Below are 27061 nucleotides of genomic sequence, written 5' to 3'. Positions count from 1 at the left end.
AACTGTTCTGCTATCCAAGGTACTATGGTGCACACAGTGGTTACCAACCATTGTCAGAGCAGTGTTCAGTGATGTTCTTTTCTAGAGGCTGATGTCCCACCTATTCTGTCTCATGCTCTGGTATCAGGGCATGAGAAGTTACAGAATGAAGTGATAAAAACAAATTTGTAACCATGTGACTGCACAGTCCCTGGATAACAGATTAATATGAAACTTTATGCACAGGGTTTTTTTAAAAATTGATACAGTTATTTAAAAAAATCCACACAACATCTGATCTCAATTCCTCTTTCTTCCTCTCCAGCATAGCCAGATATACCTGACTGCCCTCAGTGCTTCTAAAGCCTCTGGACTAACGGAGAAAGCAGAGTCTTTTGTTACTCTCTGACCTGTTTGACCAACAGAATATTAGTCTCAGTCTGAGAATAAGTGAGAGCTCTAAAGCAAGGTAATTGGGATGGTTTATAAAGGCTTAGGCAGGCACAGTGACTATAGTAAGCCACTAAAAAAATAAGAACCCCATACTCTGTCAAAGAATATAGATAAGGTCTCTTGGTTAAAGTCACTTAACTCTAACAGGTATGCAGAGGAAGAATTTTAGGTCTTCACTTCATAACTTTATGCCCTACAGTCTCCTGTCTCTTCACTTGTATTTTGTTTCGCAAAAAAGATCATGTTACTTTCTTTATAACAACTGAAGTTTCTCTGAGATGTGTGGTCCCTATTTGTATTCCACTGTGTGTACACAAGCATTGTTCTTCCACAAATGAACCCTCACTCTTCTCATGCCTATAGGCCCGGGCCTATAGGCAAATTAGGCAGCCAAGTTGCATGGGGCACCAAATTCTAAACCCTGCCCCTTCCATTTCCCCTTCCCTTACGGCGCCTTACCCGGAGCACGGCTTCCCTGCAGCCAGGAAGGGGGTAAGTCCTGGGAGAGGCAGCACGTGGGGGGGTTCCCCTGTGCCTTGGGAGGGGAGGAGTTGGCCCCGGGGGAGGAAGAACGCGGCGGGGGGATTCCCCTGTGCCACGGGAGGTGAGGGGTCAGCCCTTGGGGAAGAGGAACGCGGGGGGGGAGGTGGGGAAGGGTTGGCGGGGGAGGGGGTTCCCCTGCACCGCGGGAAGGGGGGTCACCCCAGGAGAGGCGCATGCCGGCTTCTCTCTGGGGGTGTGGGATCTTGGGAGGAGGCGGGTGCAGGGGACTCTCTCCCCGGTCCGGCACCCTGTTACCTCTCCGCGGACCCCAGCCCCCGAACTCCAACCCCAGCCTCCAGGCCCCCGGCCCCCAGCCACAGAACTCCATTCCCAGCCACAGATCTCCATCCCCAGCCCCCTGGCCCCCAGCCCCAGCCACAAAGCTCCAACTCCATCCCCAACCCCTTGGCCCCCAGCCCCCGAACTCCAACCCCAGCCCCCTGTCCCCAGCCCCCAACCACAGAACTCCACCCCCAGCCCCTCGGCCCCCAGCCACAGAACTCCATCCCCAGTCCCCCTCTCCCCAGCACAGAACCAAAACCCTCAGTCGATATCTACCCTTGGGGTTGAGGGAGGGAGGGGCGCCGATTGCATGGTTCACCTAGGGCGCCAGTTGCTGGCAGCTAGTCTAGGACCGCCCCGTTATAGAATCTGACTCATAGAGGACTACAATTAGAAGAGATTTCAGGTGATCTCTACTCCAACCTGCTCCTCAGAGCAGGCTCAACCCGAACTCAACCATCCCAGCCAGGGCTTTTTCAAATCTAGCCTTAAAAATCTCTAAGGATGGAGGTTCCACCACCTCCCTAGCTGAAACAGTTTTTCCTAAAATCCTACCAAGATCTCCCCCACTGCAGCTAGGTCTAAACTATGAAGAAAAGCCAAAAGAAGATTCGCAAATTGCGAACTGCCCATGGGCTAAATTTAGGAAAAACCTCCTCTTTTGACACATCCCTTCTTCCTCATACAATGAGGATTACAGGAATGGTAAAGAACGTGTCCACTTTTTCGGAAACTGTTCCAAAAAAGTGGACGCATTCCTTGGATGCGATATCCCAGAAAAGCTCTGCAGTCTAGACATAGCCTACAACTTGAGACCATTGCTTCTTGCTTTGTCATCAGGAACCATTGAGAACAGCTTAGCTCCATCCTCTTTGGAACCCCCCTTCAGGTACTTGAAAGCTGCTATCAAAACCACCCTCACTCTTCTCTTATGCAGACTAAAGAAGCCCAGGTCCTTCAGCCTCTCCTCGTAAGTCATACGCCTTTGCCCTCTTATAATTTTTGTTGCCCTTCATGAGCACAAGGATGGATCCTAGCTGCCAACATTAGCTCAACAAAAGCATAAACAAGAGTTGGGGCATGGTTCTGTAAACTAACCAGAAGGCATTAAAGGGTGTTTATAATTCTGAAGTCTTTTTATATAAGCATTTACTGTATCTTTCCCTTCAAACCTCCACTGGTAATTTATCACAGAATACCATTTCTCTTCTTGCATCAAGTTTCTGTAATTACCTGTTGCTTCAGGTGGATCCCTTAAGAAATCAACGAAGTAAGCATCAGCTCCCGACTCCACTAAATCCTTTTTCGCTTCGCCAAACTCCTCCTCAACCAATTTTGCCAGAGCTGTATTGAACCAATCTACATCCGCTGGGGTTGTGAAACGATCAGCAATAACACACTTACATTCATGCTTCCACAACTTTATCAATACCTGTTCACATACAAACATTTCAATTGATGGAATTTGTAACAGATGCTGTTCCATACAATATCACATTACGTCTCGACAATATAAAGTAATGCTTTACTCCTTATTAGGGAGGCTAAAATAGTATTCTTTGTCAGACTGATTCAGCTGCATCTCAGATTAAGTGTATGTCCAGTTTGCGCAGAGAGAGAGACAGACAGAGAGAGAGAGAGAGCACAAGCATACACACACACATTCAAGACAAAGTCTAGCCTCCCAAACTATGTAGTACATAATTATGTGCTCAATTATTGCATGTCCAAAACCAGACTTTATGAATGCCAAGCATATTTTTACAAGCAAATTCAACAGCCAACTACCCAACTTGCTAACAGATGTATTTCCCACTCAAATTTTTGGTGTTTATGCAAAAGCAGGAGTCCACACTTTTATATGCTACTGCTGGTAGTACCATCAGTTGTCAGTGCCAGAACAGGAAATGGTGAGATGATGAGAGGGACAGTCACTGCATTGACAATTCAACTTTATATTTACATTAAAGAAAACTGGTTTCTCAGAAGGAAAATTAAAAATTTAAGAGAGAAATATTTATGTCAAGTTTCTTATTTTTCACAAGGAGTATGGATCATAATGAAATACAAGCAGACTTGTTACAATTCAAAGGGTTAATCCCTCTTCCCTTCGGGACACATCTGCAATCTGGTGAATGGCTGCAGTATGGGTACACATACCCATGTTAGTTGTACACACACTAACACAGCTAGAAGTAAAAAGAGTAGGTGCACTAGCACAGCAGCTTTCGGAGGAGGGGAGGAAGGCTGTACAAGCATACTGAGTATCCCAGGTGTATGCAGGCACTGCTAGTCCATACAGAAGCTTGTGCTGCTGTGTCTCCACTGCTACTTTTAGCAATGCCACTGCAGGTAAAGCTAGTATCGCTTTGTCTATCCATGCTGTAATTATGCCTCCGAATGAAGTACAGACATACCCTTATAAGCTTTAAGCAAAAAAAATCAACTGTCTGCCCATCACATGGCTTGAAAACCTCATGGCATGCTATACCTTAAGAACAAAATGATCTGCCACTGAATAGCTTGTAATGTATGTTTATAAAATGGAGTATTTTAAAAAGCTTGATTTTCTCTATAATTTTAAAAATGAATATAAGCTAATATGTATCAGTAAGTATAACAGAACCTAAAACTGATGCAGATATTGTAACCAGCTAGCTTCTGTTCTTTTGCTACAATATATGCCCATAACATGTTTCAGCATCTTAGCCATTTAGCCTTCTGGATTCACATTTTTGTTTAATCACAAATGCTTATTATTCATTATTTAAATTGAGAAAGCAGCTTGGAGTCCCTGTCCTACGCAGAGTCAAACACCAAACAAAACCATTGAGGATCTTACAATTTAATAAGAATAAGTGATAACTCGCAGACACAGGGTCTTCCTAGTGTATACTGAACCACCAAAGAATCTGTTATAGTCTTCATCCTCCTGCTACTTTATATGCCAACTCCATGAAAAAGAGTTGTACATCACTTACATTAGGTTCCCTGATTACTTCCGATGTAGTATTTAGCATCCCTTGCCAAATCCTCGAGAGATCTCGTAAATTGAAGATGTAGTGGAACTTGGCTGGTGTGGGTAGCATTTTGATCTTGGTAATTTGCCATAACCTGCGTGTCAGTGGCACCAGTTTGGCTACTGATGTTCTGACCTCTTCTGAGAAGCCCCGCTGGCAACAATAATGCCCTAGTCCAATCACTCCTGGGGAATGCAAATTGATAGTTTAAAGGGCAGTTACGTCTTTTCTACACATTGAGCTATTCTGGAACAGCTATCCCCAAATAACTCTGAACATAGACAACCAGCACACATAAGACAGCAGAACTCTTTGCACCTTCACCTCATGTCCCCTGACATAAAAACAGAATCAATAAAAACAGAATCACAGAATCACAGAACACTAGAACTGGAAGGGACCTCAAGTGATCATCAAGTACAGTCCCCTGCCCTCACAGCAGGAACATGCATTATCTACATCATCCCTGATAGATGTCTATCCACACATCTGGAGTACTGCATCCAGTTCTGGACACCCCACTACAGAAAAGATATGGACACATTGGAGAGGGTCCAGCGGAGAGCAACCAAAATGATTAGGGGGCTGGAGAAGTTGACCTACGAGGAGAGGCTGAGGGATTTGGATTTATTTAGTCTGATGAAGAGAAGAATGAGGGAAGATTTGATAGCAACCTGGAACTTCCTGAAGGGAGGTTCCAAAGAGGATGGAGAGAAGCTGTTCTCAGTAGTGACAGATGACAGAACAAGGAGCAATGGTCTCAGTTACAGTGGGGGAGGTCTAGGTTGAATATTAGGAAAAACTATTTCATTAGGAGGGTTGTGAAGCACTAGAATGGGTTACCTAGGGAGGTGGTAGAATCTCCCTTAAGTGGCAGCATGACAAAATCCTGGCTGGGATGATTTAGTTAAGGTTGGTCCTGCTTTGGGTAGGAGTCTATGATTCTATCCAACCTGCTCTTAAATATCTCCAGTGATGGAGATTCCACAATCTCCCTAGGCAATTTATTCCAGTGTTTTATCACCTGACCATTGGGAAGTTTTTTCTAATGTCCAACCTAAACCTCCCTTGTTGCAATTTAAGCCATTGCTTCATATCCTATCAGAGGCCAAGGAGAACAATTTTTCTCCCTCCTCCTTGTAACACTTGAAAACTGCTATCATGTCTCCTCTCAGTCTTCTCTTTTTTAAAACTGAACAAGCCCATTTCTTTCAGTTTTCCCTCATAATCATGTTTTCTAGACCTTTAATCTGCAATCTAGCTAAGCTTTAAAATGCATGTTCTTGCATTGGGAGAATTATTGTTTAATTGTTTATTATTCATTATTATTATTATTATTATTTAAAATCAAAGGCCAGAGTTATTTCTGCAATTTTTTAGAGGTGCGTGGTAGTGTTCACGTGTTCCACCTGCACAACTAGAAAATGTGAACAGAAATCCTGTATTTTCATATGTATCTGTTGAGTGTGCAGATTTTACAAGGACAATTTTGGTGCCATTCTCATAAGCTTGGATCTATGTGCCCCATTGTAAGATTGCTTTCTTGAGTTTATCAGTCAACAGGTGATTTTCACCTGGAGTTGGAACATTGCAAGTCAAACCTGAGCAGAGATTTGATTTGGATTTTTCAACACAAGAAAAACAGTTTCCTCTGAAAATTGTAAGGGCTAAATTATATAAACCTCCCTATTCTCTTGAGTTTTGTAAAAAATTATACTTGTCCATGGCCTTAGTTTTGGGGCAAATTTTACCTCAAAAAGTCTGTTTAAAAATTATCAAAATTTTGGATTTGTGTTAATGTTACGCAATTTACTCCTGGGGGAATCTGTGCCACTGAGCAATGCAGAATTTTGCAGGAATTAATATTATGCATGCAGAATTTCTTTTCCCTCTCCCCTACAGAAATGGGCTGCAGAGATGTTGGCTGCCAGTCATAGCTACTGAATCTGGCAGAGCTCAGCTCACAAACAGAAGACAAGGTTGGTGCAGCAAGAGAGGAGGGGAACAGGAGGGTTCACAGCAGCTGCAGTTCCCAGAATAACCTGAAGGAAGGAGGTGGCATGCAAAGAACTCAGTGCAAGCCTGGGACCCAGCAGCAGGCAGTTTTTCCTTCTGGATCCCTGGCCTACAGGAGAGTATGGTCTATGTCTGGGCTGAGGAAGCCTGCAGTTTGGAACTGGCAGAGCCCAGCTGGGCCCAGGGGTCGGTGGTGAGGAGCAGTGAAGCAGTAACTGGGTTGTTGTAAGGACTACTTTAACTCTCTGCTACCGAGGCAATTATTTTGTGTGTCTGTATTGTTACAGACAAACTTGATCACACATGTTTTGAAATAAATTTCCAAACTATTTGAAACTGGCATGATTGTATAGTGTTATTTTGACAAAATAACACTTGCAGAATTTTAAGATATTGTGTACAAAATTTTTAAATTTTTGGTGCAGAATTCCTCCAGGAATATATTTAATATCTTCCTCTAAAGCGGAGCTTGGGGGTGGGTTGGTTGGTTGGTTGGTTTTTTAGCTTCTAGGTCATGAACAGGGCAAGAAAAAAAACCAGACAAAATCCCACAGGCAATAGGACCCAGCAGGAACAAGGCATGAGAAAAGCTTGCTTCTTTCTTCTTCCTGCTTCCCTGACTCAGGCCACCCCAACTCTTGATTTTGCTGCTCCCCTTCTGCACCTCTCACTCCACTCTTGGCTCTTGTAAATTCCTTTGGAATTCTCTGTCTCCAGGAGGAGAGCATAATGCTGTCTGGTAAAAAATGAGCTCTGAACACTAACCAGCTCCTCCCAGCCTCAGTGCTCCCCACCAAATTCTCCACAACTATCACCAAAAGCTAATGATAGTAGTCCTTGGTAATGCCAAAGTAGTCTGGAATTTAATGGCATCTTAGTCACTAACAATAAGTAGAAAATTTGAGAGCCATAGTTCTAGGAAAATATGGGTACATACATTTAAACGTACCCTTCCCATCCACAAAAAAATCAAGATTTTATTCTTAAGATTTCACTTTAAAGTACAGAAAAACAAAAGTTTACACTCCCATTCTGTCTTAATCAACACTTTCCAAAGTGAGTCTTTATCTTACCAAAGATCTTATCAATGGAAGAATTGGAAGGCAGAGTACAATTGAATATGGAAAAATGTCTCTTTAGTCTCTGTGGGATGTCATTGCGACCTCCACCAGGGTGGATCATAGCTGCCAAGAACTGGATATCAATGATATTGGTAAACTCCCCTGGTTTCTCCAGGTTATAGAATCCACTCTGTTCCATCAGCTGCCGAACTACCTCATTAGTGACCTATAAAGTGTTCATTAGGATTAAAAGATTATTTCACAGGAAGCAAAAAAGCATGCATAATTATTTATGAGCACCTGAGAAACTTAACCACAAGACAGTTTTTCCTTGCTTTTAAAAACACTACATTTTCTCAGGCCACGAAGAAAACAACATTTATAAACTGTTAGAAATAGATGGGATTAGATTGTCCTTTCCTCTAATGATATCTAGAAGAGGGAGCTCAGAGGAAAATAATCACAAGCATTTCAAATACTCAACCTCATCAGAGGGAGGAACCATGTCATCTGTTTCATAAGGTGACAGAAAAGCAATTGATCAGCATTAAGCCAAATTTCAATACTTTAAACAAACCTGATCTCCCCATTCATTGATTACAGGCATATTCACATCATCAATGAAGACCGTCATCTTCTTGCCTGCAGGAGGACCATATGTCGTGCCCATGCGTTTGTCCACATAACTCTCTATTGTACGCTGTAAGAAAAACCCTTTGTTACTCAAAACCGCACAGTTCCTCGCCATCAAAGGACAGTTTATGATTTTTACATTCACACATTTAGTAGCAATAATACTTCAACAGTGGAGCATACATGGATACTTCATAGTTTTTAATGTTTTACTTGGGGTTTTAATAAAAAAATAATGACCACTTCAGCCAGTTAGTGTGAACTGGCATATTTCCAAACATCAAGAAACATTGAGAATTTGATGAGCATGAGAGTAACCAAATAACCACAGGAATGACTTCAAGAGATGTGGTCCCTGAGAATTTGCTGAAACTGATGAACACTTTTAAAAAGACATATTGTGAGAGAAGAAAGTTACATCCCTGTAGAAAAGCTACTTTGACTGAAGCCTTTGGAGTAGGTTGATATTTTTTATATGTATCTTTGTAATTTCAGAAAGTCTTCTTTTAATGGGATCTTGCTGGCAAATTCTCAGTGTACAAATAAAGCTACAAACCCAGTCATCATCTTATAACTAGGGCAGTTACAAGAAGTGGTGGTCCATGCCTTGTAGGTGGGCCATGGCTTGAGGCTCAGCACCCCTATTCCCGCTGCGGTGGGGGGGACCCTGAGCCTTACAGGCTGGATCTGGTTCACGGGGAGAGCAAGCTGCCACTGCCGTTTCTCCTCCCCACAGCTGGGGAAATGGCAGCACAGGGAAGGGGACTTTTCCTGCTGCTTCCATTGGCTGGAATCGCAGTTAGTGAAAGCAGTGAGAGGCAGTGCCTGGGAGTGGTCAGGTGGGAGGGGGCGTGGTGTCAGGTAAGCACCATCCCCATCCCCAGACCCTGCTCCCATTCCCCCTCACACAGACACCCTGCCGAGACACAACATCCCCACCCTGCTCCTGCACCCTCCCTCCTGGCCAGGCCCCCCGCACCCTCAACCTGCTCCTGCACCCAGTGAAGCAGACAGTCACTGCTGGTCCTGGGGAAAGATGGGAGTGGGGGCTAACTCCACACTCCCAGAAGAGGCAAGGCTGAGGGCAGGACCATGGCGCTGTCCTGCCCCCAGCCCTCACAGCAGAGTGGAGTGGCACTCTGGTGCTCCCGCAAAAATTTAAATGACCTCCAGGCCCCTTAGAATGGCCAGGCCCCAGGGAAATTGCCCTCTTTACCCTCCAAGTCCACAGGCCTGCCTGTACACTAATTCTCACTCAGACCCTGCTCCATCACCTCCTCCTGCACCCATTTTATCGTCATGGGTGGTTGGCTGGTGGTCCGCAGAAAAGTTTGCATTGAGCAGGGTGGGCCATGGGCCAAAAAGTTTGAGAACCACAGAATTAAAGTGATTACTATACCTGAAACATTAATGGGGTAGTTGCGGATGAGAAGTTCAGACTTTTGGACATATGGTTTTCAGGATTATATTTTGACATGAATCCTTTGATGATGACAGTTTTAGCTGTTCCTTGCTCACCAATTAGTAGCACAGCCTAGACAAGTAGAGAATTCAAATAAGCCCAAAGGTGCAAAAGCCAAGTGTATCAGCAAAGCCCCATCAACCTCTATATCTATCCTTGTCAGGAATGAAGCAAAGAAATAAAAATTAACTTTCTATGGGAAAAAAAATTAGCAAACTGGAAGCAGAGGGCTGCCTTAGCAGGAAATGAGTCAAGGTGTATTAACTCCAGAAATGTGTGTGTGAAAGGGGCTATTAGTTTCTACCAAACAACAGGATCCCCTTGCATTTCACACTGTCCTGCAGGGGAGCCAAAAGCCATGCCGGGCCTGTGGGGAAAGGTGGAGGGAGGGTGTCCAGCTCTTCACTCCCCCTCTTCCTCCATTCCCCCCCGAGCACTGCCTATAGCACAGTACATGGCATTCCCACCTCCCCAGGCAGCCCTAAGAGCTACCCAGAGCATGCTGCATAAACACAGTGACTATTTAAAGGGCTCGAGGTTCTGAGTGCCTCCACTGCTGAAACAGCAGCCTCCTTTGCCTCTTCCCATCAGTGGGCCAGCTGTCCTGCTATGTTGGAATGAGGACATCAGATAGGGATGTCTTAATTAAGCTGCAACCTTAAATATCTGGGAATATCCAACAGATACAGTGCGGGCAGTGAAAATGATAGCCAGTCAGGAGAAGAGAATGGCTGATTTCAACTCTTCCCTTCTACCTATCCTGGTCCCTAGCCAACACACTGCTGGGACCTTCCCCCTCAAACGAGGGCTAAGTGGTGCTATAAATGAAGGCTGGTTGGCTCTCTGCTATACCTGCTATAAGAGTCCCAACCCCCCATTTCTGCACTTTCAAAAAATACCTCCTTTCAGTCTTTTGCTAATCCATTTTATCTGATCACTGTAACCCCTTTCCTGCAGAGTATCTGCACAGGACATCAGCCCCCCTACTTACATAATGAATTGCAACATCATACACCAATCTTTGATTGTCCCAACTAAGCCTTGCAATCCTCTGTCAGGAAGATGAAAAAAACACCACCACCACCTTGCATTGGCCAGTCTGGTGGTGAAGGAAAACATACTTTCCAGCCTCCGAGAAAGGAGTAACTAGTATAGTGCCAACAACAAAGCCTGGTATTATCTATTTCCATCATGGAAGGGAGGTGCTGCTTCACCTGGTCTAGGGAAAAAGAGGGTTTTTCCTGCCACTCTTTGGAGCTAAATAGTTCCCCCTCTCTTCTGGTCACCAGATGTGGGAATAGGATACTGACCTGCTCAAGGTGTTGCAGCAAATTACTCTGACACTCTAGTCTCTTAAGGGCCCATACACCTTTTTCTGCAAGTCAAACAATGGCCCCCACTGCTTAATGTATGGTTAACTCATTTTACTTATCCCTACCACACATGTGAATCACATCACTCACACCCATAGCAAACAGAATGATACCTTGCCCTGCGCAGCAATTGTCTCAATAAGGCAGTTTGTCCTCACATTGTCAACATTTGGCACCAAGATTGAACCATACTCTGGAATGCTGTTAGTGGGGTATACATACTCTTCAACACGAGTACTCCAGTGCATCCATTTTCCTAGTCAGGACAGAATCAGTTAAATACTTCCAAGTTCCAGAAAATTTGCTTGTATCCCATTCTCCAACTAGCAATACAAGTGGATTGTTACCTATGAAGTTACCTTACCCTGTTAAAGCCAAAAGACCCCACAAACAAAGTCCATGCTCTGTGATGATCAGAAATCAATTTCATAAGGAGTAGTCTTAAAAACACATGGAAAGGGCCACAGATGACATAATTAGAGAAACATCTTCCAGCTTGCTTACTTTCACTCATTTGACAGCACTTTGTGATGCAAACTACCTCTTGCCTTGTGTAGACACCTTCCCTTGTTTTGGTATCTCTCACCAACAGTAAAGAGTGATTTTAAAATAAACAATTTCAGGGAACATGGGAAAGTATACAACCTGAAGTGCCTTTTCTATTAATTCCATGAAATATACTCTTTCAAGACCACATCTTTTCAAACATTATCTGGTAGATGCAGGATATTACTAACCATTAGTTGCCACATAATAATCAAACATGGTATCTTCACTTCCTTCTGAGATATGAGGAAGATCAAGCTTTATTTTTTTATGATTACGAAGCCAGTGTTCCAGTTTGCATCTGTCTTCCAATTCCAGCAATGCTCCAACACTCCACATGAGGGAGAAGACATACAGCCTTTCCAGGTACTCTGGTGTTATTTCTCCTCCTTGCTCCTGAGAGGTGAAGCATTGTTTTAGGTATTTTCATGGCTTAGAGCTTGTCCAAAAAATAATTCCTACAACAAACTTTGCTTTGTATGTTCAAGTTGAAAACCTTTACCTTGAATTTAGAGAAGTCTCTTTGTATGTCCTTACCTCTGCTCTGAGCAACCATTACACAAACAGAAGAATATAAAAACGGGCATACTGTGTTCAACCAAAAGTCCATCTAAACCAGTATCCTCTCCTCTGACAGTGGCCAATGCCAGGTGCTCCAGAGAGAATGAACAGAACAGGTAATCATTAACCAATCCATGATCTGTCGCTCATCCCAGCTTCAAGAAAACAGTAGCTAGGGACACCATCCTGGCCAATAGCCACTGATGGACCTATCCTCCATTAATTTATTTAGTTCTTTTTTTGAACTCTGTAACAATCTTGGCCTTCACAAAATCATCTCACAAAGACTTCCACAGATTGACTGTGCATTGTGTGAAGAAATACTTTTTATCTAAACCTGCCGCCTATTAATTTCATTTGGTGACCCCCCCCCTTGTTCTTCTGTTATGAGAAGTAATAAACAGCACTTGCATTTCTACTTCCACTGCAATCAGTTGTGATTTAATATGCCTCATTCATATCGCCTTTAACTGTCTCCTTCCCAAGCTGAAAAGTCCCATACTTATTAATCTCTCCTCCTACAGAAGATGTTCCAAACCCCTAATTGTTTGCCCTTTTCTAAACTTTTTAAATTTATCTTTTGTTACATGGGGATGAACACATTGGCATGCAGTATTCAAGATGTGGATGTACCATGGCTTTATACAGAGGCAATATGGTATTTTCTGTCTTATTATCTATCCCTTTCTTAATGGTTCCCAACATTCTGTTCACGTTTTTGACTGCCACTGCAAATTGAGTGGATGTTTTCAGGAAACTATCCACAATGATTCCAAGATCTCTCTTTTGAGTGCTAACAGCTAATTTAGACCCAATAATTTTATATGTACAGTTGGGATTATGTTTTCCAATACTGCATTACTTTGCAATTAACAACATGAATTCTCATCTGTTATTTTGTTGCCCTGTCATCCAGTTTCAAGAGTCCCTTTTGAAGCTGTTCATAGTCGTCCTGGGATTTAACAGTTTTGTAACACCTGTAAATTTTGCCACCTCACTGTTTACCCCTTTCTCCAGATAATTTATGAATATGTTAAATTGGAGTGGTGCCCTTGAGGATCACCACTATTTACATCTCTCCACTCTGAAAACTGACCATTTTGTTTCCTATATTTAAACAGTGATCAATCCATGAAAGGACAATCAGTAAAAAGACTCTAGCAGAAGGACAGACTAGGGAAGCACTGTTTGGGCATTTACATAGCCATGTAGAGTATCGATTCTCAATTTCTGACATGTCTTTAGTCACCTAAGAAGTGTCTTACTGTCTACACTGTTATTTCTTACTGTGCTGGGAGCATACAATGTATGTAAGCTACACACCAAACTGAAGTGAAGACGCAGTCTAAATGAAAATCTGAACACAGAAAACTGAAGTCTTCTCATTAACCCTAGAGTCAATATACAGCAGCATGGGCACCAGCTTTCCAAGGTTCCCCCAAAATGCCCTGATAATCCAAATTTCCTCAAACCTACTCGCAAGAAATTATCACTATTGGGATGAAGATGTTCACCTTCCTTTTCAGTCCGCCAATAAGGTGACTGAAAAATGCCAACTGCTAAGCTTTTGAACACATCCTCAAAGACACAGTCCAAGGGAAAACTTAATTCATATAAGTATCAAAAAATCTATCATAGAATCATAAAATTGGAAGGACCCTCAAGAGGTTGTCTAGATCTTTCATCATTTTTATTGCTCTTCTCTGGTCCTTCTCCAATTTTGCCACATTATTTTTCAAATGGGGTGCCCAGACCTGGACACAATTCCAGTTGAGGCCTAATCAGAGCAGAATAGAACAGAAGAATGACTTCTCATGTCCTGCTTACAACTCTCCTGTTAATACATCCCAGAATGATGTTAGCTTTTTTTTTAATAGTGTCACACTGTTAACTTGTATTTAGCTCGTGGTCCACTCGTGACTCCACTCTGCCAACAGAGGCATGTAAACTAGGCTACCCGACATAGTCAAAGAAGCCGGGATTTAAATATCCCTGGCTTCATTAAAATAAACATAGCTGCCGTACTGTGCAGGCTCAGCTGATCGTCGGTACAGTGCGCGAGTCAATACGTGGATCGGTCAACAGGGGAAGCCTTTGTCGACCGCTCCTGTAAACCTCATTTCACAAGGCATAAGGGAGCGGTTGTCAAAGGCTTCCCCTGTCGACCGATCCACGTTTTGACTCGTGCACTGTGCTGACAATCAGCTGAGCCGGCACAGAGCAGCAGCCATGTTTGAACAAACTAGGTAGTCATTTCTCATTTTGCATATGTGCAACTGATTGCTCCTTCCTAAGTGGAGACCTTTGCATTTGTCTTTATTGAATTCAGATAGCATTAATTTGGATCACCACATTCAACATTTCATCTGCATTCAAGAAATTATAAATGAAATGGCTTGCAGTCCATTAACCATTCTGTGAGCCATGCAGTCATTCTTGCTCTTAAAACACCCGTTAGGGTAAATAGCTATCAGATGCCACATAACAATTCTTACAATTAGTATTGTAAAAATATCAGAAAAGCACTAAATAAACATTCTGAAATAAATACACACCATCCAAGTATCATTTTGAAGTAAAAATTAGGTAGTCACATGTAAGATATTTTAACCCCCACAACTTCAGAGGAAAGTTTCTTCTCTAAAAATTCTGATGTGCTTTCTAATATTTACCTACACAGCATGAAACAACATCTGTCAAAATACTGACTCTCTTACCTTTGGAGGGATAAGTCCCTGTAACATGTTGATGCTTTGCATGATCACAAAGGCCTCCAGCATCTCCATCTTATATTCCAAGGCCTGGATGCTGAAGTGGTAGAGTTCTGGAAACGATGAATTGTACAACTCTCGCAGAATTTCAGCTTCTTGAGGAGAACGTTTGTTCAAAAAGCTCTATCATCAATGGAGAAGGGAAAGATCCTTGATTTGAAATTAAACACTCTGAATATTTCAGTAAAACAGACTCAAGTGACACGCTGACTTCCTACGATTTAGTTTTCTTTTTTGGTGTAAATAGAAGGCCAAATTCTGCATTCATGTGTCTGTATAACTCCCAAGAGAAGTTCCATATACATAGTAAAAAGCAGAACTGGGCCAAAATCACAAAATTAATCACTGCTCATAAGACAAAATTCCCAACTTAATTCTAAATCAACCATTTCAAGCGCAGTTCAACTCTGCGAAGTGGCTATATAAAAATGGAGTTAGAGATAGAACTCAGGTTTATTTAGCCTGAATACTATTTATGTTTGTGAGATGATACACCACAACACACCCAGATTTACCCTGAGAACCCAGTCTGAAATGTCAGAATAATTGAGCTGAGTACATCTAGAAATCACTCAGGGTATATCTACACTACCACCCTAGTTCGAACTAGGGTGGTTAACGTAGGCAACCGGAGTTGCAAAAGAAGCCCAGGATTTGAATTTCCCGGGCTTCATTTGCATGTTGCTGGGCGCTGCCATTTTTAAATGTCCGCTAGTTCGGACTCCGTGCCCGCGGCTACACGCGGCACGAACTAGGTAGTTCGGATTAGGCTTCCTATTCCGAACTACCGTTAATCCTCGTGGAACGAGGTGTACAGATAGTTAGGAATAGGAAGCCTAATCCGAACTACCTAGTTCGTGCCGCGTGTAGCCACGGGCACGGAGTCCAAACTAGCGGACATTTAAAAATTGCGGCGCCCAGCAACATGCAAATGAAGCCCAGGAAATTCAAATCCCGGGCTTCATTTGCAACTCCGGTTGCCTACATTAACCACCCTAGTTCAAACTAGGGTGGTAGTGTAGACATACCCTCAGAGAACAATCATGGGACCTTCAAATGTTTTCCCCTCCCCACAAACAGTAAAAATGTACCCTATCCCTAGTTGATTGCAACAGATGTACAGTACATCAATCAACTCACTCCCTCTCACATTCCAACTAGCTCAAAATTGGAGAAAATTTAGCATCCACTTTTTTCCCAGGTCCCTACATGCTTTACAGAAATACTTCTGCTTATCACTCCCTTTTAAATACTTACATAATAAAGGATGGCAAAGGTCTAAGTTGCACTACTATTTTTGTCTATAGTTTCAAAAGATAATATTGAGGATTTTATTTGTAGAATTAATTTTGGTGAAGATTTTCCTGTGCTTACTGCTATTTCTTCTTTTATTCTGTAAGTTCATTTTCCCTTGTGTGACAGTAATTGGTGCACCGGTATTGTTAGCCAAAGTTCAATTTTTTCACCAAAACCATAGTTTTGGTGAAAAATCTGACTCATCTTCAACCTAATATTTTTCCAGAGACTAATTCCTGTGTCCTTGATATCCCCTCCTTGATGGCTGTAATTCAGAACAGTATTACAATAAATTAAGAAGCTAACTAGAACTCCTTCCTTTTTTGAATCAATTTATCAGCAATGCAGTACTCTGTCCCAATAGCTTTAGCAGATTTTAAAAAAAAATATGCAAAGCAATTTAGAATGGAAAACTATTCAAGGTCATAATTTCCTGAATATGTCAGTTCTGCTAATAATAATTGAATAGCTATTCTTAAAACTAGCACATGCCATGCTTTTTTCCTTCATAAGAATCTGGGCATACAGAAAAACTATGTCAATTCAGTTATGGAAAAAATAATCAAATCTGACAAGGAATGGCTCAGGAACATGAAAAAGTAGCCTTTACTCTTTGAAGATATAGAAAGACGCATGACTGCTAGCAGCGGAGATATCTGGCAGTTGTGATGATGTGACTGTAGCCAGGAATCATAGCTTTAGGGAGAGACAAAATGCAGAAATAGATGTTGTTGGTTCAAATGGCTGATTCATGAGAGCTTGTAATATTGTGGTAAAGTCTCAGGATTAACTGTTTGTTTAAATAGGATTGTTACCCCGAGAAACCACCCCAATCTGGAAATCTACCAGAAATTTAAAACCCTATAATGCCATTGTCTGAAGCTCTTAGCCGTAAGTAATTTACTCCTATTTGAGCTTTTGATTCATTCTTCCTAGAAACTGAAGGAATGTTTTCATTTGTGAGAGAAAGCAATTGCTTCCAGTGATCCTTTTTTTGTGTGTGTGTGTGTGTGTGTGTGTGTGTGTGTGTGTGTGTGTGTGTGTGTGTGTGTGTGTGTGTGTGTGTGTGTGTGTGTGTGTGTGTGTGTGTGTGTGTGTGTGTGTGTGTGTGTGTGTGTGGTGAAGAGCTCCCAAGTTTACATTTCAAATGAAATCATGTATTTTCACCCGGAGACAGCCAAAATTCCTGATGATCAAATAAAAACTTCTTGATTAAGCACTACTTCATGAGTGTCTACAGAGTATAATCTGTATAATCAATAATTATTTGTGAACAGACCAGCTAACTTCTTTTGTTATATTTATCATTAGCAGATTTACTTAGTACCGTTTAACTTAATTTTTTGAAATTAAAAAATTTACATGTTAATTGAAATGACTGTATTTTTCAAAATACAGTGTTTTTAATTATGTTAATTTTAGTAATTTTTAAACGGGAATTCCATCATGTATTTTTTCTTCATCCCTATAAACTTATTGTTTACTATGTTTTAACAAAAGAGGGATAGAGTCAATCTGGTTTCCAATAACATTGTCTTCTAGTTTCAAACCTTATGCATTCATTTAGCTGTGACAAAACAGAGCACTACTCCAAATTTCTCCCCTTTATCTCTTTTCTGTAAGCTTTATTGAGAAGCAATCTTATTCCAGGTTCATGCTATTTTTCTAGCTAGTCTTGGTTCAGTCTCTTTCAACATTCACTCAGTTATATCAGTTTTGAGAACTGTATGCGATTTGGTGAGTCTATCTCTTTTCATTTTGGTTTTATGGGAAGCAATCCCGTTCCATGCACATCCCATTTTCCTGGCACAACCAAACTCTAACACTGCTTTAAAGTTATAATAAGAGGAAGCTATCTAGTGAATGTGGTGGTCTAAGCTCTCACTGTTTATGAGTTCTTGATCAAACAGACAAACAGACAACCTCTCTAAAGTATATAGTAGATATATACATTAAGTGCACAGGAGACAAAGTGAATTGGTTTATTATTTAGACTTGCTGTCAGGTGTCACTTTGCCCAGTTTACAACGATCCCCGTCTGACTGGATAAGGATATGCTACTTCATTAGGTGAGCCTTAGACCAGAAAGCCTAGCTAGACTATCCTTATATGTAATAAATGAATGCTCCAAGCCCTCTGACTTCATCTGCCCTAAAAGGCTATCACCAATGGACAGGAGTTTGAGGTCCAGAAAGAGAGATGAGGATCCAGAAATCACATGGGCTTCTTGTTTCCATAATCACTATGTTGTCTGCACTTCCCTCTACATTTCTTGTTGAGAATGATTCCAAGATATTAAAAGAAACCTCCGAAGCTCTCCTCTGAAATCTTGCCCAATAAATCACCTCTCTGCATGGAGACTCACAGATCCAGGAATTGCTATTTAATTGAATAACTAATGTTCTGGGACACAGTAGAAATCAGTTTGGATCCTGTCAAGTTTTTCCTGTTAAGAAGACTGACTCTTCCTCTTTCAAACTGAGCTGACAAACCTCCAATGGGAATTAAAGTTTATTTTTAACTATGTGTGTGAAACACTGAGAGGGTGCTGTGAATCTTTTCCTGCAAGTAAGGCTTTAAGTAAATCATTGAAGACTAAACAAAAATAAATTCCTGATCAATACCAAAATCTTCAGGGCTCCCTGAGGCCAAGGCTATACTGCATCAGGAAGGTCAGCTTAAGGAATGCAAACGCTCCTGACAACTTCCCTTACTCCTTGAGAATAGACTTGCTTAATAGACCCACTAAATCAAACGCCAAAAGACCAGTTTCTGGTGCAATAAGTATAGACATGGCATTGCCTGTTTTGTCAATTAGCTAGTACAGGTACAAGGAATTTCTGTGGATATATCAGAGGAAATATTATAACCTAGTGTACTGTTTCCATTACCGTTAGCTCTAGGAAGGGAGAAAGGTTCTTTAGGTGGGCTGATGCAATACTTGTCTTGAAGTTGAAAGGAAACAGAAAGAGATGGAGAACATGGTACCACCAATCCATGCTGCCATCTCCTTAATCCTCACTTTATCTAAAGCAGAGACTCATTGCATTAAGAGCTATGGTGTACTTGGTATTTTTTTTTAAATCCGACCCTTTATTTGAAAGACTGAATGGAGCTTTAGGAATGTGGCTTTTGGCTCCATATTCTTAAGCACAGATTGAAATTCCACAAAAAAAAAAGTGGAAAATAAACCACCCAAGTTCTAAAGACACCAATCTTTCAGTATTGAGTACCACCATCCAGATCATTGTTATGGTAAATGATCATTTGGCAGTAAATCTAAGAGAGACGAAAGGTAATGCATTTACAGTGTTTCACTTAAAGCAAAATATTGGACAAAATGAGTGTCCCTATATTATATAATTAAATGGGATACTTGAAAATCAGTGGTATTCAACTCATTAAATATACCTAAAAGATAAACTACCAATATATTGAATTATCTAATTATAGTGAAGAGTACCTCAAGAACAGGGCTCCAATTGAGAACTGATGAACTCATGAAAACCATGCCATTCCTTGACACAGTAGCAGGGGAAGCATTGTCAATATTATGAGGCTCAAACACTATTTTACAGTTTGGTGCCATAGGAATACGATCTCCATTAGCTAGTGTTAAGGTTTTATTATCATCCAGCACAGAATTCAGGTTCTCAATCCAAATAGCATCAACAGGACCATCAAGAACTATCCAGATGTGCTCACCTGCAATCCAAAGACCATGTCTATGAAGCAAATCATATAATCTCACATGCATTATCTAATTGCACTTTCTCATACAGAATATTGTACACTAAATCTATTTAAAGACCAATTCAAAATAAAGCATGTGACCTGTTGTTGCCCAAATCCAAATGCTTATCTGGTCCATAACACACAAAGATATTATCTGCCTAATATTTGCTAATGCTTGTAGCATTTTGATAAACAGCTTTATGGATTTTATCATCTCCCATCTTAAGAAGTTTAGCTCTTTATACTAACTCCCATTTAATTAAATCATCAAAACTCAGGGTAAAAAAATGTATACTTGTTTTAAAAACCTACAAATCTTCGGTTGTGACCAAAGAAATGAAGCTCTAACACAAGAATCGTTAAACTAGTAGGAAATACTAGCTAATACAAGCTGTCAGAAAATCATTAGGCACGATTTCATGCAGTTTTACACTAATTTTTATAGTTCTGATCCAACTTCCATTGAAGTTTATGGCCATTTTTCCATCTACTTTACTGGGATTTAGATTGGTCTTTGTTTCAACTAGTTTTTGTCCTGCAGAAGCACAATTATCTGTCTTAGATTCGAGCCATTAACAATACAGTGAAGTCTTTTTAGATCTGTTAATCCATGGGCAATACTACCAAATTTCAACTATAGTGATTTACCTTAAATAATATCTAATCATTATTTATAATTTTTATTCATCAGGAAATCTCTACTCAATAATCAAATATTACCAGACAGTAATCTAGTATTTGAGTAATCAAGTAAAGTAATATACAACATTTATAAAAAGGGGATACATACAAATCTCCTTTGAAATAAATGAATGTTTCTGCCTAACAATGGATGCCATAAGCAGGCACGGTTTTTTTCCTATATTCACCGAAGTACCTAGTGACTGTCAACATGGGTGCACAAGCATACAAAGGAGCAGAGTGAGTTCTTCCCTACACATTTTTCCAAGCCATCCTTTTAAATGTCGAGCAGCAGGTACAAAATTAAACAAGGGGTTATCCCCACTTTAATTCCATGATCAATCCTTCAAATAAAGGATTGTGATAATTACTGGGATAGCATTTGCCATTTTGCAACCTGAAGGTCACACATTCTGAGTAGTGATCATAATCTTTCTGTGCAAGAAGATCTCATGTTTTAAACCTTATCAGTTAAGGGCTTGAAAACAGCCTTTTGATTACTGCTTCTTTGGTTTGCTCAGTGGTTGGGGGGAAGTATTTTTGTTTTGTGTTTGTTGTATGATTTACCTTTCTTGGCCCTTAAAGTTTTCCTCCACAGAGTGGAGAAAATCCCATCTGTCCAGTCATTGGTTGCTACATCAAGACGACCAAACATCTGAGGTGCTGTGATAGCTTTGGGATTCATTCTCATTTCACGGTGTGGCTGTCCACAATCTGTAAAGATCAAATCTATTTGTTAACCATTGGTATTTCAAGCCAAATGACATGGTATGGCATTAGACTAATTTATTACTCAAAATTATATGGCTGTTAGTGGTTTACTGCTGTCAGCACCTCAAGATTACTTTGAAATTCATTTCTTCTTGAATATGATATTAGGTGTAATTAGGTATTTAAATCTATCCAAAATTAAAAATAAAGTACTCTGTCCAAGCATGATATAAAAGGGGAATCTTTGAATTGACAAATAAAGGAATTGCAACAACATAGTGACATGTATTCAAGGCCTTATTTAAGGTAGGGATTCTTTAATCTACATAGTTCCAAAGCCTTTGATTTTAAATGTACTTTTCGTGTTTTGTGCTTGGAGTACCACATAGAAACTTTATCCTCCACATTCCCTCATCTTTTGAGATATGTTCTTGCTCACCTGGGACTAACCCAATTAAATAGTTAGTTGTATTATTACAAAACTTCTCAAGCAGCCAAGGGAACACATTTATATCACCAGCATCTGACCTTTAAAATCCCTTTATTGATACAAGACTATGTTTCATTTTCCAAACGTGCCTAATGTTTAGTCAGCAGAAAAGATATAACAAAATCTTAGTTCTACTAATTCTGAGTAAAGTGTAGAAAATGAACCTTTAAAAATACGGCTTGCATTGGAAAGAAAGAGATTTTTCACTTTAAATGCTAGTAGTGCCCAGAAGTGTAAAATGTTAATGCAATAAAAATAATTGTGCTGTTTTACAAATCATAAACTGACAATATTACTTCAGCGTAGTGCCATCTGTGGACATTATTCCCTCAGATATTCTGACTGACAGATGTGCAGCATCCTCTGTATCTTGGCAATACACAATAAAAAAAATTCTGCAGACATGTACAAAAAACTCCTAGAAGATTCCATATTGCCTTTGTGTTCTGTTCCAAATGAGAGCATAAACTGAAAGATTAGATTATTTTGATCTTATGCTGGCTTTAACCGCATCAAGTTATTGCATGGAATGATGTTAGATAAATGTTGCAGAGTGCATTACAATACGTCTTCTCTCTTCAAAACTATTCCTTTACTGTTTTAACAATTCTTCACAGGCAACTTTGCAAGTGTAAGATGAATCAAAATAAAACTAGTGTTGTGAAGTAGTCAGGTAATAAATATCCCCACAAAGTCATCTATAGCAACCATCAACTGGCACAGAAAAATAAGAAAGAAGATATTTAATTCTTGAATTAAACTACTGTTAGGTTATGTTTGTTACACTGGGCATGCCATAGATAGTATTTTTGCACTATTACTAATTTTACACTATCTGCTATTAATCGTATGATCATGCATAAAGTTCCCAGGCATTATCTACACTATTTACAAGTATAAAGGTTCATAAGATGCTTTTGTGAACTGAAGATATAGTTTGAACAAGTGTTGGTCCTTGGGGGTCAGGTCTGAAATTTAGTGGCTTTAAAACATAACATTGAGAGCTGGGCCCAAAGGGCTATTTATAATGCTCTCATTTACGCTATCAAAGACCCATTTGAAGTCTTGGCTGCAGACTGTTCCTTCTAGGGACAACAAATATGGAGAAAACTGCAGAAGCAACATGCTTAGTTTTGCAATAGGAAATGGGCAAATTTGCCTCAAAAAGATACCTTCCATTTTAAATAACAGAATCCAACACTCAATGCAAACCCTCTTTTGATTAGAGAAAAGGAGGGCCAACACATAGAACCCTGAGAATATGAAATGGGTGGCAAGAAGAAAAAAATGGTTGTAATTTAGGACAAAGACAAAATAGTATGGACTTCTGAAGTCAAAGATGAACAATATCTATTAAAAATCCTTGCACTGTGCCTGTTTCACCGTCTTCCATACTTATTTCTCCTTACGAGAATCCTCAACATTTTTTCAGCTCAGTTTCTTGAGACAATATACCCACCATCCCACCCTTCCAGCCTTTGTGTTCTTCATATGACACATCTTTTAAATAAAAATCCCTGGCACTCACATTGGTAAATTAAATGTAATGCAAATACATTATAAAATCTTCTCCAAGAAATCATCAGTTTTTCCTTCTCAATTTGTTTTAATGTTCTGCATAAAATTTGAAGCAGTAACTCTGCTTACTACTCAGTAATGAAGATTTGTGTAATAGGGCACCATACTTATTAGGGATGTTAGATATTGTATAACTGAGTAGTCTTGTAACCAGAAGAAACCTTAGTGGTTACACAACTATTCAATAGTCCCCAGGTGTGGGGCAGGCAGCCAGTGTGCTCCTGGCATCACTCCCAAGGAGCCCCCTACCATCTTGTGTTGCTGCCCCTGTATCAGAGGCAGCAGCATGGAGTGGCAGGCGGGAGCCAATCTGAAAGGGGCACCAGTTTAAAAAACAGCTCTCCGTGCAAATCAGCCGCTTGCCGCCCCACACTGCTCCTTTTAAGCTCTTTTAAGCTTAAGACGGCTCATCCTTTAAGACGGCTCATGCCTACCCGCCCCGCCCCCCCCATTGCCTCTGTAGGAAGCAGCAAGGGGGAGGTGCAGGCACGCGTGGGGAGCCTGCTTAAAAGCCAGCTCCCCATGCATATTGGCTCCAGTCTACCCACGTCACCCTCTGCACAGCTGCCTCTCCAGCAGCAGCGTGGGTGGCAGGGGAAGTAGATCTAGTGCTTGTGGGGAGACGGATTTTAAACCAGCTCCTTACAGCCACTGGTTCCCGCTCCCCTCCCCTCTCTGCCTTTAATATAGAGGCAGCAAGCGTTGGGGGAAAATATATGTCGACAACATATAAGCCTATGCTTATCAGTTAATTGTGTAGTCATCTACACCCATGGCGCCCGCCGGGGGATTTCCGGGCACCCGCTGGAACATCTGGGTTGGCCCCGCCCCCGGCGCGCGGCACACACATGGTGCCGGCTCCAGGCCCAGGACGCATGGGCGGCCCCTCCCCTGGTCGCGGCCCAGGGCGCAGGGCCGGCCCAGGGCGCGTGGGCGGCCCCAGCCCCGGCCCCAGGGCACATGTGCAGTGCCGGCCTGGGGTGCGTTGCAGGCCCCTGCCCCGGGCACGCGGCACATACACAGTGCCGCCCCCGGGCGCGCCGCTCGTGCGTGGCCCCGCCCCCGGGCGCACGGCTCGTGCGTGGCCCCGCCCCTGGGCGCCCGGCTCCTGCGTGGCCCCGCCCCTGGGCGCCCGGCAGCCACGCAACGTTGGGGACCACTGATCTACACTATGACATCCCAAATGCTTACAATGATTTCTCTCGTCTGGTAAAAGTTAACATTGTAAATTCTTTAAAAGAATAACAGAATTGTAAATCTATTTTATAAAACACAAATAGTTCCATACCTGTCATGGATTTCATTAGACTGTGGATACAAGTACTTTTACCTGCCCCACTAGGACCTAAGGCCATCATCCCATGCCTTACTTTTTGTGTTTCATACAGCTGGATAACTTTCAGTTTCCATGGTGGATGGCTAATTAGGCCAGTTTCTTCAACCTGTGGACATTGACATATATCCAAACTATTGATTTTTTTATGCATAAGAACAGTTTGCTAATCAGATTCAAGGTATATAAGCGTTACAAGATCCTGATCATATTTAATTTTTTAATGACTTTTAGTACGGCTAAAATAGCATTGGTTGAAGCATACTAAAACTCCATCTTCCATTGTCTGAAACTTTTAAAGCCAGGCTCACCAAGCAGCTGAAAAAATCTGAATATCAATAGCTTCACTATCTAAGGAAGTGGTGAATATAGAGACTGATATTATACTTTTTTTGTTCTTAGGCTGCCCTGACAGGTTCCATCAGGAACTGATGACCACTATGCATTCACCCCATGCCTGAGATATGCGGCAGTATTAGAAGGTGCTTAAGGAGACTTCTCAGCAGCTAGTTACTTACTGGCTTTGGGTATCTTATCATCATCACAGTGCATAGTCCCACCCATGCCAAGATAAACAATGCAGCTGCACATATTTTTTACAAGCAGCTGCAGCCACTCCTTGATGAATGCTTACACAACACCTTACCAAACACAAAAAGAGAAAAAATACTTTATTTGAAAACTCTTCAAGTTTAAAGACACTAAGTTTAAAAAGAATACCTTGAAATGTGAAAGACCTATGATTCTACGATACTAATGTATTACCATATTTATACTCTGAACACAACCAGGTTCTCCTACACCTTTTTCTCATTCTAGGAAAATACTTTGCATCAAAAGATGCATTATTACCTGTTTGTTAATAGCAGCTTCTAGTTCTGGATAGTCTGCTTTGTCAAGCTGTATACTTGGAAAAAGGTCTTCAATCAGACTCAAGAACAAAGGTTCATCTTCATCAATCTAACAAAAATTCAAAAAACACGAGGAAAATAAGACAAATGCAATTTAGCGTAACCAATGGTGCTTTAAGGTCAAACTGCATCATACCATGGGCCTAGAAATCCCTGAAAACACAGAAGTAATCCAATTAGATTTCCAGATGTCTGGCTGATGCAGAGAGAAGAATACAGCTAAAACAGAGAGGGAAAATGTGAAACTGCAAATATGTCTACTAGTCATAAATTACTGTTAACAGATCATCAAAACACATCCTAGGACATCATATATAAAAGTACAGATTGTAGTGATGTTATAAGGGAATGAGTGATAGGCTTTCACTAGAATCTGGATAGACAGAGGAAGCAAACAATTAACACAAGGGTTCAAGTCTGTGGCATGGTAATTTTAATTGTTCTGTTAGTGACAGAGTAAGGAAGTGATGGAGAGGAATGAGAAGGAAATCTAAATTATTCAGTTTTGAGTATTTTCCTTTTGAAACAGTGGATGGACTCCAGATGGCACCAGACACAGCTTGACATAAGAAATGGATAGAAGACTACACGTAATTCAAGTATGAAGTAGAATAGCTGGGAATCAGTTCTTATAAGCAGTAGCTGAAACTATGAGAATGAAAAGAAATACAAAGACAGAAATGCCAAGGCAAAACCCTGAATGATGCCAACAAGTGGTTGTAGCATTTCTGAACCACTGTTCACAAAGTTATCTGATCAAGCAGATGATCATAGACCCACATCCATTCTTAAAGGGGACATCTTGACTGCTAGCGTACACATTGGCTTATCAAATAAGAAAGTAGATGTCTGACCCAAAGATAACTAAGATCTGCATGACTTACCAATTTAGAAAGGTTCATATCTCTCAAAACGCGCATGACAATAGTAGATTCTGTATCAGTGGGGTTTGCTCTTTTTGCTGCCCCCAGTGTGCGTAGCACCGACAATATATTCCTCAAGCCAAAGTCATAATGCACCTAAGAGGCATGATAAGTTTGAAAAAATGAACAATCCACCTTTCTTAACATATTGATGTACTTTCTCTATGCAGGAAAAAGATTCACAGCAAATGTAACAAAGCCAGGAGCATCTCTACTGTATAAAGCCACCTGCCATCCAATAAACAGGTTACCTTTTTTCTATGTGGCCTTGCAAAAGTTACCTCACTTCTATGTTGCAGTTTGCCCATCTGTTAAATAGGGATGATGATATTTAGCAGGTTCTGTAAAGTACAGATCTATGAATGAGAAGCTCAATTTACACGAGCAGCGAGGAGTCCTGTGGCACTTTATAGACTAACTGAAGTGTTGGAGCATAAACTTTCGTGGGCAAAGACCCACTTCGTCAGATGTTTACATGCTACATTTTATCATCTAATGATGCTGTTTTTCTTCCTCTCTTAGAGGATGAGTACCTGTAGAAGGGTTAAGGCTCACGGCAGTAGCAAACTAAGTTTGACATCAATAGACACATGATCAGAACTTGAAATACTGTAACAGTAAGAGGGGCCAACAGCCACTGCGGATCCCATGGCGAAGTTTAGGAGGGCCAGTTCCACATCCCCAGAAGGGGCCAAGGGTGAAA

The 27061-nt window shown here is 41.1% G+C and overlaps 1 protein-coding gene across 2 annotated transcripts in view; it reads right to left on the bottom strand.

Moving 5' to 3' along the window:
- Positions 1-27061, bottom strand: part of DNAH5 (dynein axonemal heavy chain 5) — a 246615-nt gene that overhangs the window by 85917 nt on the left and 133637 nt on the right. For both annotated transcript variants that reach the window (XM_089776436.1, XM_089776437.1), the window contains 13 exons: positions 26320-26454; positions 25377-25484; positions 24480-24633; positions 20980-21126; positions 19460-19701; positions 14647-14823; positions 11560-11764; positions 10936-11078; positions 9387-9521; positions 7932-8054; positions 7367-7580; positions 4239-4462; positions 2491-2689 (listed from right to left, as the gene is read on the bottom strand). In XM_089776436.1, the coding sequence (XP_089632562.1) occupies positions 2491-2689; positions 4239-4462; positions 7367-7580; positions 7932-8054; positions 9387-9521; positions 10936-11078; positions 11560-11764; positions 14647-14823; positions 19460-19701; positions 20980-21126; positions 24480-24633; positions 25377-25484; positions 26320-26454 (2206 nt within the window). The remainder of the gene's footprint in view (positions 1-2490; positions 2690-4238; positions 4463-7366; positions 7581-7931; positions 8055-9386; positions 9522-10935; positions 11079-11559; positions 11765-14646; positions 14824-19459; positions 19702-20979; positions 21127-24479; positions 24634-25376; positions 25485-26319; positions 26455-27061) is intronic.

This window comes from Pelodiscus sinensis, chromosome 2, assembly GCF_052426305.1.
Source record: "Pelodiscus sinensis isolate ZL-2025 chromosome 2, ASM5242630v1, whole genome shotgun sequence".
NCBI lineage: Eukaryota > Metazoa > Chordata > Testudines > Trionychidae > Pelodiscus > Pelodiscus sinensis.
The sequence above is the reverse complement of the archived record's forward strand: the minus strand, read 5'-3'. Positions and strand labels throughout refer to the sequence as shown.